Genomic DNA, 13,846 nt, shown 5'->3' with positions numbered 1-13,846 from the left:
CGCTGCCACGGTGCTTGCATTGGACAGGTTTGTGGCTGGAGTGGTTCTGCGGGAGCGGCTTCCATCTTTCGAGCGCATGCTGTGGCGCGTGTGTCGTGGCAACGTGTTCCTTCGCCAAGCAGCCATTGAAACCCCACTGGAGGACCCAGTCACTGTGAGTATACTGTGCACTTTTCTTTTTTTTTACTCTATTCTAAGCTGTTCTTGCAAAGTAGCTTGCAATGTAGCTTGCTTGGAGGTCCATTTATTCATCCTGTTTCGTTCGACATCACATCACTTCAAAAATTGAGTTGCGTGGTTGCTAGGCATGTGGCTTTTGTGGATGGGCAGTAGATGCAAGTGCTTGTAGGTATCTACTGAAGTCATTGGCCTAGTTAATATCGTAATATTATTAATAGCTTGCAGTGAGTATCTGGTAAGATGTCGGTACAAAATGCCTCCCTTGTGGTGTTGCCACAAGAAAAACTTGCATAGAGTTCATTGGCTTGCATGAACTGAATACATGCTCATAAGTTTTAGCTTTAAGAACAAGGCGCAACTAAAAGAATATTCTGAATGGAACAGACTGCACACAGAGTGCAGAATAAGTACGTAAATCACAAAGTACAGAGTTTCAAATCGTACTTGTTAAAACTGCCATATCCTGATGTGTGATGTCTTTTTCAACCCAGGGTGACCAAGTCTACAAGACTGTGTTCATTATTTTTTTCCAAGGAGAGCAGCTCAAGACAAGAGTGAAAAAGATTTGTGAAGGGTAGGAGACTGAATTTTCTTTCCATTCTGCCTCATACACTATTTAGACAGCTTCAAAAATGTGACATTTAAGTTTTGAGTTTGACTGATGGGTGCATTATGCGCAACCCTAATTAGTGTTTGCGGGAATGCTAGAGCACATTGTAGGTCGCTTAATTGTCATCACACGTTGACTATGCGATAGTATTGGACATTCAACTGAATTTCACTGCTTCTCATCTCCCGCCATTCGTGTGGCTAGCTGCTTGCTTGTCTGTTGGCACTTCACGCACACTCGGATGGAAGTTAATTATGACGGCTTCCAAGCTGCAGCGCAAGGGCCCAGCAGTTTAACGTGTGTGAGGGCGGTTGGTCGATGAATACGACATTCCAAGCATAGCGTAAGAGACTGGCAGTATAACATGCGGGATGTTAAGCTGCGGCAATGGCGTAGTATGAAGCACTGGCCAGCAGAACTGATCTGTTCGCGCCGCTGAGGGTTCAAATCTCGCTCCCCCGGCTATGAAGTTTATTTTTTAGTTTCTTCCCTAGGTGTGGCATCGGTCATCACTTGAAGCCGGCTTTTGGCTGTAATGAGGTTCTCATGCTATTGCATAAAATCAGTGTAGAAACAGTGCAAAAACACTTTCGTGCTGACACTTTTGTGCCAAGAACCGAAGGTACTCCAGCTTCCAACATGGCATGCCTCCTAACCAGTCTGTGTTTGCACAAAAATTAATTATTAGTGGCTGGAAATGCAGTGCAGACTATCATAAGCCCATGGCCACAATGGAAACTGACATGGAAAGCTTTATGCACATGTGATTCTGTTTCTACTGCATATTCCACTAATTTTTCATCACAAAAGGGATGGAAGTCCTGAGGGGTCACAAAAAGAAATATAAATTGAGAAATCAAAAAAGTTATCTAAATTAGCAGTTTTATATTCCTCATCCCCCCTCCCCCCTTAACCAGCATTTAATGGTTGAGTGAGGAGTCTTCAGTCAAGGGGCTTGATTTTTTTCGGTTGGCTGCGATTTTGCAGCGATTTTCATGTGCTGCTCTGGGGGTTATGTTACATATTGTACATATTGTGAATGGCATGCTAGATCTTCAAGGACCCAAATGATGGTGCATTTTTGAAGCACACTAATGTTGACGTCCGCAGTTTTGACTGCAAAATACACATAACGAAGAAATTAAGGCTTGGAAAGAAATAGTGCTCTGTGTTTACTTTTCAGTATCAGTATATCTCATGTGAATTCTAATGGCAGATCGAGAGCGCTCCGCCGGATCACAAACGGAGCGCGTAGTTCAGGCGGAGATCACTCCCTCCCATTTTGCCAATGGAATGCATGCGCTCTTCAGCGCAAGAATAGCCTGAAGTTCCGGCAACATGGCGGCGCCCATCGAAGCGCGGCCTCTCGCTTCACCAGCGATTCGTCCTTGCCGCCACTCTGTCTCTCACGTTCACGGCAAACAAAAAGCGCACGAAGCTTTCGCTTTGTGTGATGATGCCCGCACCACAAAATTCTAGTGATGAAACGCGCCAAATTTTCAGATTGCTTCCTTATTTACAGAGCTGCTAGGCATATAGAAGCCTCTGAATAAAATTTCTTGTAGTTGCGAGTAGCGGTGTGTCCCCTCTGTGTCGTCGTTTGATAGCGCCAGGTTTTTTCATAATGAGGCTTAGAGAGTATGCGTCGTCTGACGTCAGAAAGCGCGGGAGGTTCAAACAAGTCAACGATTTCGGTCTAAAAAGCAGTCACAAAGAATTGACCGCGATGGAATTGACATCCTGTTAAGAAAATGTTTTGTTTTAACTTGTGCAGACGCAAACAAAACGAAAAATAATTACATTTGGGACAATTCAATTTTAAAAAAAGTCAAAAATACTGCTTGTACATTGCCCGGATCACCGCGTAGCGACGACAGGAAGGCAGCGGCCGGTCGTGACCGGAAGCAGACGCGGGAAACTAAAACGTCGCGAGGGGTGCCGGTCAAATCTGCCGATTTCAGCGGAGCAAATATCGCTGCTCCACGGAGCGATCCGGGATCGACGTCTGATCCCGATCTGCCATTGGAACAGACAACTCGCACTCCCATTTTGCCATTAGAATACGATTGCTCCCAACAGAGCAGAAAAACTTGATCCGGATCTGCCATTGGAATTCAACATCAGTATATGGAACAGTCTCGCATAATTTTCTGGTATCCTTTCTACATTTTACAATGAGCATTGGCAAAACTAAGTTTGCGAAGCTTTTTGTCATTGGTGGCTTGTTGTGCATCATATTTTGATGCGTTTTGCAAGGTTAAATGTTTACTTAGCACATAAAACTGGTTCGACTAATGTCGAGCCTGTGTATATCGAATTATTGGCTCTACTGAACGCGTAGATTGTCCCCTAAAAAATTCTATGTAAAACTATAGGAAAGTGGCATACTATCTTGAGCTCCAATTTCTCCAGTCACTTGACATATCGAACTGCACTTGCCATGCCCGTGCACTTGGCGCTTCTCCTAACGGCGCTTTTCGATCACTTTTCACGAGCGAAAACAGGTCTGCTGCGCGGCCTTGGGCACCTGCTGACAGCTCTGGTGCTGTGAAACCATGTGATACCTTGAATGTGGGGTGTGCATGAGAGTGGCGTCTGATATCTTGTAATCATTTTCCAAGCTCCATCACTGCTATGCCATGAAGCCAGCCTAAAGTCTAGCAGTGGCCCTCGCCTGGCGTGCTTCGCTGCCGAAGGCGTAGCAGGCACCAACTGTATCTCAGTTTTAATGAGCAATTATTCTATTTATAGTGTACCGGTAACAGGATTAGACATCTTATTGCCGCGAATATTTGCAGTGTTTGTTCGTTTTTCAAATCTGCCGCCACACCATTTTATCGCTTTGTTTGCGACGCAAGACGCGACTAGATTTATCTCGATTGATCGCAGCCAGGCAGAGCTAATTCTGTGTTGTTCCGGAATGTTCTAGTAACTTTGCGCTCTTTATCTCGAAAGTTCGCTATCAGCTTTAAATTGAGCACGGCCAACAGCGGCGGGCATTCTGTTCGACGACCGCCGAGCACGCTTGTCGCTTCGCCACCACCGAGTGATTCAGTCCATTTTGGTTGCAAGTCAGCCCAATAAACAGTTTTCTTTTAGAAGACCATTTCGTCCGTCTTCATCGCTGCTTCGACTGCCGTCACCACTACATGACATCTGGTGGAGGTGCGGGGTAGCCTTCCATGTTCCGGACGCCTCCTTCAAGTCGTGAAGCCAGCCCTCAGCGATTTGCACCCGAGGACGAGCCAGCAGCTCAGCGAGCCAGCCGACGTCTCCAGGGAGAGGAGCCTGAGTTCGGGAAACTGCCGGACCGCGCCAGACAGCGAAAAGACGCTGCTACGAGCACCGCAACCTCGCCGAAGATGTCGACACCGATCATACTACAGCAGCCGTGGGTGCCGCCAACTTTCAATGGATCCCTAGGCGAAGACCCTGAAGAATGGTTGGATCAATTTGAGCGCGTGGCGTCATTCAACAAGTGGGATGATGCGGCAAAAATTGAACACGTGTTCTTCTCACTGGATGGCTCCGCACGCACGTGGTACGAAAACTACGAGTCGTCCCTTACGACATGGGAGCTATTCAAGAGAGAACTATTGAAGGTATGCACCAGTGTCCTGAGGAAAGAAAGAGCCGAACGACTCCTCAAGTCCAGGATCCAGCTTCCGAATGAGCCCGTCTGTGGTTACGTCGAGGAGATGAAGCGCCTATTTCGCCGCGCCGACCCTGGGATGACCGAGGAAAAGAAAGTTCAATTTTTAATGCGCAGCGTAAAAGAACAACCCTTCGGCAGCCTCGTCCGCCAGCCGCCAACAACAGTCGAGGAATTCATGCAAGAAGCCTGCACGATTGAGAAGACCCTCAACGTCCGAGATCGGCAGTACAATCGCCCTTCCTCTGCCTGTGCAATCCATTCGGACGCGCCGGTCACCACCAGCGACAGCTTGCGAGAAGTTATCCGCGAAATCGTCCGAGAGGAGCTACGCCGATTACTGCCATCCTCCCCACAGCCACAAGCAGCGACTCTGATGGACGTGGTACTAGAAGAAGTGCAGCAGGCACTTGGCACCCCGACGGCCACAGAACCCTAGGCCATGACCTACGCCGCTGCAGTAAGGACTGCCCAGCCCCAACGACAACCCCCACGTCCTCCCCGAGATGAGCCACTTGTTCCACAACGCCGCCTCCCAGCCCCCGCCCGCCCAGCCTATGACCGGCGCTCAAGCCCCAGGAAATGCGACGCCTGGAGGACTTCCAACAACTGGCCGTTGTGCTTCCATTGCGGTGAGGCCGGCCATATTCTTCGTCACTTCCCGTATCGACATATCAGTCTTCGAGGATTTGCCGTTAACGCCCCACGACCACGCCTCGGACAACGTCCGCAGGAAATCGACGAGCACCTACGTCAAGAAGAGTACACGCCGAACCGCTTTTCACGCTCACCATCGCCGTCAACCTCGTGGTTTGTGTCGCCACACCGCAGCTACGCAGCCGCGGTACGAGGAAGATCTCCCAGCCCCCGTAGGGGAAACTAAAGGCAGCAACCTCTGGAGGTGAGGTTGCTCACGAGCGAAACGCCAAAGATCCTCCACCGACCACGCCCCATGAAGACGCTGCACCCACGACGCCGCGCACAATGAAAACCCCGACCACGATGCAGGCTGCCTTGAAAACGACGCCGCCACCCAGAAGAGCTTCGACCACACGCCCCACCCGCGACTCGCATACGCGACGAAGCCGTGACCCGATGCCGAGAGCGACATGCAATGCAAGAGCCAGGACCTCCGACTTAGAAGTGACTGTCGACGGCCGGAAAGTTACCGCTCTAGTCGACACAGGAGCCGATTACTCGGTGATGAATGGAACATTCGCTGCGCAGCTGAGAAAAGTCACAATGGCTTGGGACGGCCCACAAATTCGCACCGCAGGGGGCCACCTCATTACGCCATCAGGACGATGCACAGCGCGAGTGACTGTCAAAGGACATACCTATCCTGCGACCTTTGTTGTGCTACCGCAATGCTCCCGCGAAGTGATCTTGGGTATGGATTTCCTTAATGAGCATCAGGCGATCATCGACCTGCGATCCAAGCTGATCACGCTTTCGACGGACGAAGCCATCGTTTCGATGAAAACTCTGGAAAATCACATTGCCCTGAGTGTCCTGGAGGAAGAAGTGAGCGTCCCACCCCGATCAAGCGTTATCGTGACCGTAGGCGCCACGAAAGCCATTAACGTTGAAGCCATCATCGAGGGCAACATGCAGTTGCTCCTAGACCGAGGAATCAGCATCGCAAGAGGCATCGCACATTTGCGCAATGGCCAGGCCGAAGTACTGCTAACTTCAGCGAAGAATACCGACATATTAACAGAGGAACGACGATTGCTTTCTTCGACGAGATATCCAACGTACGAGACTCCTTTGCCCTCTCCGACCCCTCCACAGAAGATTCCCCTGACCAAGGGATATTGCCCACTTTCGACATCAACCCAGCCCTGCACTGGAACCGACAAGACCAGATCCGCAATCTGCTTCAAAGCTACAGTGACTGTTTTTCGACATCGCCGAAGGTGCGACAGACGCCAATTGCCAAGCATCGCATTATAACGGATCTACACGTCCGACCTCTCCGTCAAAGCCCCTACCGTGTGTCACCGCGAGAACGACAAGCCATCCGGGACCAAGTCGAAGAAATGCTTCGCGACGACGTCATCCAGCCTTCAAACAGCCCATGGGCGGCACCGGTTGTTCTAGTGAGAAAGAAAGACGGCGCACTTCGATTCTGCGTGGATTACCGCCGCTTGAACAACATAACAAAGAAGGACGTCTACCCCCTCCTCCGCATCGACGACACACTGGACCGCCTCTGCAATGCCAAATATTTCTCATCGATGGACCTCAAAAGCGGGTACTGGCAAATTGAGGTCGACGAAGAAGGTCGCGAGAAGACAGCATTCATCACTCCGGATGAGCTGTTTGAGTTCAAGGTGATGGCATTTGATCTCTGTTCCGCACCAGCGACGTTTCAGCGAGTAATGGATACAATATACTGGCAGGCCTGAAGTGGCAAATTTGTCTGGTATATTTAGATGACGCCGTTGTCTTCGCCTCAAACTTTGAAAAGCACCTCAAAAGACTTCGAACAGTACTAGACGCCATCAAGTCGTCTGGCCTAACCTTGAAGGCAGAGAAGTGCCACTTTGCCTATGAAGAGCTACTGTTTCTAGGCCACATCGTTAGCAAGGAGGGAGTACGCCCGGACCCGCAGAAAACAGCTGCTATTGAACAGTTTCCACCGCCGGCCGATAAGAAAGCAGTGCGCAGATTTCTCGGACTGTGCGCATATTACCGACGATTTGTGAAAAACTTTTCGCACATCACTGAGCCCCTGACCAACCTGACGAGAGCAGACGTGCCGTTTAAATGGGAAGCGCCGCAAGCAGAAGCCTTCAAGGAACTTCAACGTTGTTTACAGTCCCCACCAATCCTCGCGCATTTTGATGAAAACGCCGATGCTGAAATTCATACCGACGCAAGCAGCGTGGGCCTAGGGGCCGTTCTCGTTCAAAAAAGCGACGGGCTGGAAAAAGTTATTACGCTAGCCGTTCTCTTTCCAAAGCCGAGGCTAACTATTCGACAACTGAGAAGGAATGCCTTGCCATCATCTGGGCTACGTCAAAGTTCCGCCCCTACCTATACGGACGACCGTTCAAGGTAGTCAGCGATCACCACACGCTGTGCTGGCTTGCCAATTTGAAGGCCCCCTCTGGCCGACTCGCTCGATGGAGTCTGCGTCTCCAGGAGTTTGACGTCACCGTCGTTTACAAATCCGGACGCAAGCACTCCGACGCTGATTGCCTCTCACAAGCCCCTGTAGATACACCGCCGCCGGATGACGATGAGGACGCCTTCCTGGGACCCATCAGCCCCAGCTCGTTTGCCCAGCAGCAACGCTCGGACCCCGACCTAAAACGCCTCATCGAGTACCTGCAAGGCAAGGTTTCTTCACCCCCCGCTTCATTCAAGCGAGGACTGTCTTCCTTCTGTGTGCAGAATGAGGTCCTCGTGAAGAAGAACTTTGCAGCGAGCAAAACAGCCTACCTCCTTGTTGTACCTGCTTGTCTCCGTGAAGAAGTTCTACAGGCTTCTTCACACGACGAGCCGACAGCTGGGCATCTCGGGCTTACTCGCACCCTCCGCCGCATTCAAGACAAGTATTACTGGCCCCGACTGTCTGCCGATGTCGCACACTATGTGAAATCCTGCCGAGATTGTCAGCGACGAAAGACCCCTCCCACACGACCAGCAGGATTTCTGAACCCCATTGAACCTCCCTCAAGGCCCTTTCGGCAGATCAGCATGGACTTGCTTGGCACTTTTCCAACGTCAACATCTGGAAATAAGTGGATCATCATAGCGACCGACTACCTGACCTGCTACGCCGAGGCGAAAGCCCTGCCGAACAGAACAGCAGCAGAAGTCGCCAAATTTTTCGTGGAATGCATTCTTCTTCGACACGGCGCCCCCGATGTGCTCATCACGGACAGAGGAACAGCATTCACGGCGGAACTAACGCAAGCCATCCTGCGTTAAAGCCAAACCAGCCACCAGAGGACAACTGCATACCATCCGCAGACCAACGGACTGACCGAGCGCCTGAACAAAACCATCACCGATATGCTCGCCATGTATGTCGATGCCGAACACAAAATTTGGGATGTCATCCTGCCTTACGTCGTCTTCGTCTACAACACCGCTGTGCAGGAGACCACCCAGATGACTCCTTTTAGGCACGTCCATGGCAGGGAGGCCACGACCACGCTAGACGCCATGCTGCCCAACGTTACAGAAGAAGAGAACGTCGACGTTGCCGCCTACCTTTAACGCGCAGAAGAAGCTCAAAGGCTTGCCAGATTACGGATCAAAGATCAGCAGCGGTGCGACGCCAGACGCTACAACCTACGAAGACGCAACGCGGAATATAAGCCAGGAGACCAAGTCTGGGTGTGGACGCCCATTCGCCGCCGTGGATTGAGTGAAAAGCTTTTGCGCCGCTATTTCGGCCCGTACAAGGTTCTTCGTCGGCTGGGTGAACTGGATTATGAAGTCATCCCTGACGCTATGACTGCATCCCAGCGACGCCGCGTACGACCAGAAGTTGTCCATGTAGTCCGTCTGAAGCCGTATTATGTGCGTTAAAGGCCGCTGCATTTCCATCCTCTATTTTCGCAAGATCCGTTTCTTTTTCCTTACTAGTCGCATTATTTGTTTTAATGCATCGGGTCGATGCTTCTTTGAGAGGGGAGTAATGCCGCGAATATTTGCAGTGTTTGTTCGTTTTTCAAATCTGCCGCCACACCACTTTATCGCTTTATTTGCGACGCAAGACACGACTAGATTTATCTCGATTGATCGCAGCCAGGCAGAGCTGATTCTACGTTGTTCCGGAATGTTCTAGTACCTTTGCGCTCTTTACCTCGAAAGTTCGCTATCAGCTTTAAATTGAGCACGGCCAACAGCGGCCGGCATTCTGTTCGACCACCGCCGAGCACGCTTGTCGCTTCGCCGCCGCCGAATGATTCAGTCCATTTTGGGTGCAAGTCAGCCCAATAAACAGTTTTCTTTTAGAAGACCATTTCGTCCGTCTTCATCGCTGCTTCGACTGCCGTCACCACTACGCGACATTATGATAGGCAGTGACTAGTTCAAAAGAACAGTCTGCTGCAGCTCGGATGCAAAGCAGGTTTAGGCCTACCAACACCTAGTGAGCAATACGCTGCCTTGTACGCTAGCAAGCGGCAAGAAAAGCCTCACAAATGTGGGTGCAATGTATCCTTGCTTCTGGGTTACAGATAAGCTAATTTATTGCCATTTTTTATATATCGAATTGTCAATATATAGAATATTTCGCATCCATACCCTTCGAGTTTGATATATCCGGGTTTGACTTCAACGGTGTGTGCACTAGTAACATAGCTGATCATATGTGCTATGTGCACATAAAGTAGTGCATGTGGCTATCGGGCTGTTCTGGTGCCGTATGCAAAGCCATGCGCTGCCGTGTTCCCATTAAGTGATTAAGATAGCGCATCAAAAATGGAAATCGTCTTCTTTTACGGTGTATTCTGGTTGTTAGGAGTATTGTAATGAAGATGCTGTTTAGGGTGACAAAATTTTTGTGTGTGCACACATGATTTGAGATTACATGAAACTAGCGTTATTGGGCTTTCTCACTTCGAGGGTACCGCAGTTTGGTTTTATGTTTTATTAAGAAAGCTGTACTTTTTGCACATCTTTTGCAGTGTTTCAAACTCTTTTGTGGAAATGGCTTCTTTACAGCCTGAAGTAGATATTTTAATTGCTCTAATATGTCTTGTGGCATGATTAAAAAAAACGTTTGAAGATCAGTGTGAACGAAGCACTCTGCTATGCTTTCATACTTTCTTTATTGGGATTTCTTTCTGGCTACTTTCTTTGCGGCGCATCGTGTTTAATTGTGAGAGTATTGTGCAGGTTTCGTGCAACACTGTACCCTTGCCCCGAGACACCAGCCGATCGAAGGGAGATGTCCATTGGTGTGATGACCCGCATTGAAGACCTGAACACGGTGCGTAAGTGCTAGGAAATTATGCATGCTGACGGTTACGGTGCAACCATGGTGATAGTCTTCATGAGCAAGCTTGTACAAGCACTTCAGCGAGGTATCAGTAATTGTTCATGCAGCTGTGTGGTTTCTAACAAGTCTTTTTCAGCATTGCTGACTTTGCCTCCTGAGAGTGCTTCATTTGTATTGTTGAGTCATTTGTTTGGTTTTCTGCTGGCCTCCTGCTTGATCCAGGTAGTGCACACTTTACTGCAATTTCTTTGAAGCTTGCAGCTTTTAGTTGTGTCTTTGGCCCATGCCTTGTACCAGAAAGACGGTACCACTGAGCAGTGTTCATGGGAAACTGGCTGCTTCGCTTGCTTTGTGCTTTTCAGGTGTTGGGCCAGACACAGGACCACCGGCACAGAGTGCTGGTCGCCGCGGCCAAAAACATCAAGAACTGGTTCGTGAAGGTGCGCAAGATCAAGGCCATCTACCACGCCCTGAACCTGTTCAACCTGGACGTGACTCAGAAGTGCCTGATTGCCGAGTGCTGGTGTGCCGTCTCTGACCTCGAGAAGATTCAGATGGCACTGCACCGTGGCACGGTCAGTCCAGATTGCCATTGGAAGCCTGTGGAGGGCTCGGAACTGCTCACCTGCTCACCTTTCCGTAATCGGGGGGAGGAACCAAAGCAGGTGTTTTCATGGCCAATTGTACTCGGTGCATCCCTTGATTCCGCGAAATGCCGCTGTCTCTAATTAGACTGCTGTGCAGATGTACAATGGTATTTCGTGCTGAGCGGCATTGTCTGAGTACTGGCCTGACTAAGTATTTGGCAGGTGAGAACTAGACCATTCGTAAAAGTTTTTGCAAGAAGTGGTGAGGAGGAATGCTGCCTAGCTGTGTAGTGAAGACAGCTCAGCCATTCACTGACACTTTCCGCTCTGCCTTTGACCCTGTGGTGTAGCGCTACTTTGTTCTCTTCCAGTGGTTGTCTTTTGTGCAACTTTTGGAGAGTGCAATGAAGGGACTGCTAAGTTGCACATGGATGTGGCATTTGTTAAGAGTTAAGGCGGCTGTAGGTTCCCCAGACCAGACATTGGTGGAGGGAGGAACAGGACTTGAAATATGCCCATAGTTTCATAGCTCATAACAGAGAGTAGATTGAGCCCCATAAGTCCCTCTCTGGCTATGCCCCTGCACATGGTTTAACAGAGAGTGGATTGAGCTGCATAAGTCCCCCTCTGGCTATGCCCCTGCACATGGTTTAACAGAGAGTAGATTGAGCTGCATAAGTCCCCCTCTGGCTATGCCCCTGCACATGGTTTAACAGAGAGTAGATTGAGCTGCATAAGTCCCCCTCTGGCTATGCCCCTGCACATGGTTTAACAGAGAGTAGATTGAGCTGCATAAGTCCCCCTCTGGCTATGCCCCTGCACATGGTTTAACAGAGAGTAGATTGAGCTGCATAAGTCCCCCTCTGGCTATGCCCCTGCACATGGTTTAACAGAGAGTAGATTGAGCTGCATAAGTCCCCCTCTGGCTATGCCCCTGCACATGGTTTAACAGAGAGTAGATTGAGCTGCATAAGTCCCCCTCTGGCTATGCCCCTGCACATGGTTTAACAGAGAGTAGATTGAGCTGCATAAGTCCCCCTCTGGCTATGCCCCTGCACATGGTTTAACAGAGAGTAGATTGAGCTGCATAAGTCCCCCTCTGGCTATGCCCCTGCACATGGTTTAACAGAGAGTAGATTGAGCTGCATAAGTCCCCCTCTGGCTATGCCCCTGCACATGGTTTAACAGAGAGTAGATTGAGCTGCATAAGTCCCCCTCTGGCTATGCCCCTGCACATGGTTTAACAGAGAGTAAATTGAGCTGCATAAATCCCCCTCTGGCTATGCCCCTGCACATGGTTTAACAGAGAGTAGATTGAGCTGCATAAGTCCCCCTCTGGCTATGCCCCTGCACATGGTTTAACAGAGAGTAGATTGAGCTGCATAAGTCCCCCTCTGGCTATGCCCCTGCACATGGTTTAACAGAGAGTAAATTGAGCTGCATAAGTCCCCCTCTGGCTATGCCCCTGCACATGGTTTAACAGAGAGTAAATTGAGCTGCATAAGTCCCCCTCTGGCTATGCCCCTGCACATTGTTTAACAGAGAGTAGATTGAGCTGCATAAGTCCCCCTCTGGCTATGCCCCTGCACATGGTTTAACAGAGAGTAGATTGAGCTGCATAAGTCCCCCTCTGGCTATGCCCCTGCACATGGTTTAACAGAGAGTAAATTGAGCTGCATAAGTCCCCCTCTGGCTATGCCCCTGCACATGGTTTAACAGAGAGTAAATTGAGCTGCATAAGTCCCCCTCTGGCTATGCCCCTGCACATGGTTTAACAGAGAGTAGATTGAGCTGCATAAGTCCCCCTCTGGCTATGCCCCTGCACATGGTTTAACAGAGAGTAAATTGAGCTGCATAAGTCCCCCTCTGGCTATGCCCCTGCACATGGTTTAACAGAGAGTAGATTGAGCTGCATAAGTCCCCCTCTGGCTATGCCCCTGCACATGGTTTAACAGAGAGTAGATTGAGCTGCATAAGTCCCCCTCTGGCTATGCCCCTGCACATGGTTTAACAGAGAATAAATTGAGCTGCATAAGTCCCCCTCTGGCTATGCCCCTGCACATGGTTTAACAGAGAGTAGATTGAGCTGCATAAGTCCCCCTCTGGCTATGCCCCTGCACATGGTTTAACAGAGAGTAGATTGAGCTGCATAAGTCCCCCTCTGGCTATGCCCCTGCACATGGTTTAACAGAGAGTAAATTGAGCTGCATAAGTCCCCCTCTGGCTATGCCCCTGCACATGGTTTAACAGAGAGTAAATTGAGCTGCATAAGTCCCCCTCTGGCTATGCCCCTGCGCATGGTTTAACAGAGAGTAGATTGAGCTGCATAAGTCCCCCTCTGGCTATGCCCCTGCACATGGTTGTCTAACTCACCACTGCTCTATGTCCAGTCAGTTTAAAGTTTCATTTTTCACGACGCCTCCACGCGTTATAAATGAAAAAACAAAACTGAAACAAAACAAATGGTGTTATAGAAGCAAACTATATGGCACAACTTGTCCAGCAGTGCAGTTTTTAATTTTTGGTGGCAGGCTCAAAACGTCAGTCATATAATGACCGATGGCCTATGGCGCAGAAAAAGGGGTGTGGCCTTCCTTGACAGGGTCATAATCAAAATCTGACGTGTTTGGTAAAATATCATGGCACTATGTTCCAAAAACCTTACAGCACAAAACCACTCACATCATGTACAAATCAAGTGCACGGCATAAAATAGGTGAACAGTAAAACGAAACCCATGCGAGCACATGCTGATGTCCCGGGCCTCTGAGACGAAGTCTTGCGACTGAAAATGAAATCCGACCATTCCACATGCTTGTCTAATTCACCACTACTGCTCTAAAAAAAAAAAA

At 49.6% G+C, this 13,846-nt stretch overlaps 1 protein-coding gene across 4 annotated transcripts in view; it reads left to right on the top strand.

Annotated features, from left to right (window-relative positions):
• Nucleotides 1–13,846, top strand: part of LOC144093963 (V-type proton ATPase 116 kDa subunit a 1-like) — a 52,752-nt gene that overhangs the window by 20,797 nt on the left and 18,109 nt on the right. For all 4 annotated transcript variants that reach the window (XM_077627742.1, XM_077627741.1, XM_077627743.1 and 1 more), the window contains exons 6-9: nt 28–154; nt 672–754; nt 10,305–10,398; nt 10,770–10,982. In XM_077627742.1, the coding sequence (XP_077483868.1) occupies nt 28–154; nt 672–754; nt 10,305–10,398; nt 10,770–10,982 (517 nt within the window). The remainder of the gene's footprint in view (nt 1–27; nt 155–671; nt 755–10,304; nt 10,399–10,769; nt 10,983–13,846) is intronic.

Source organism: Amblyomma americanum, chromosome 6 (genome assembly GCF_052857255.1).
Source record: "Amblyomma americanum isolate KBUSLIRL-KWMA chromosome 6, ASM5285725v1, whole genome shotgun sequence".
Lineage (NCBI taxonomy): Eukaryota > Metazoa > Arthropoda > Arachnida > Ixodida > Ixodidae > Amblyomma > Amblyomma americanum.
The sequence above is the reverse complement of the archived record's forward strand: the minus strand, read 5'-3'. Positions and strand labels throughout refer to the sequence as shown.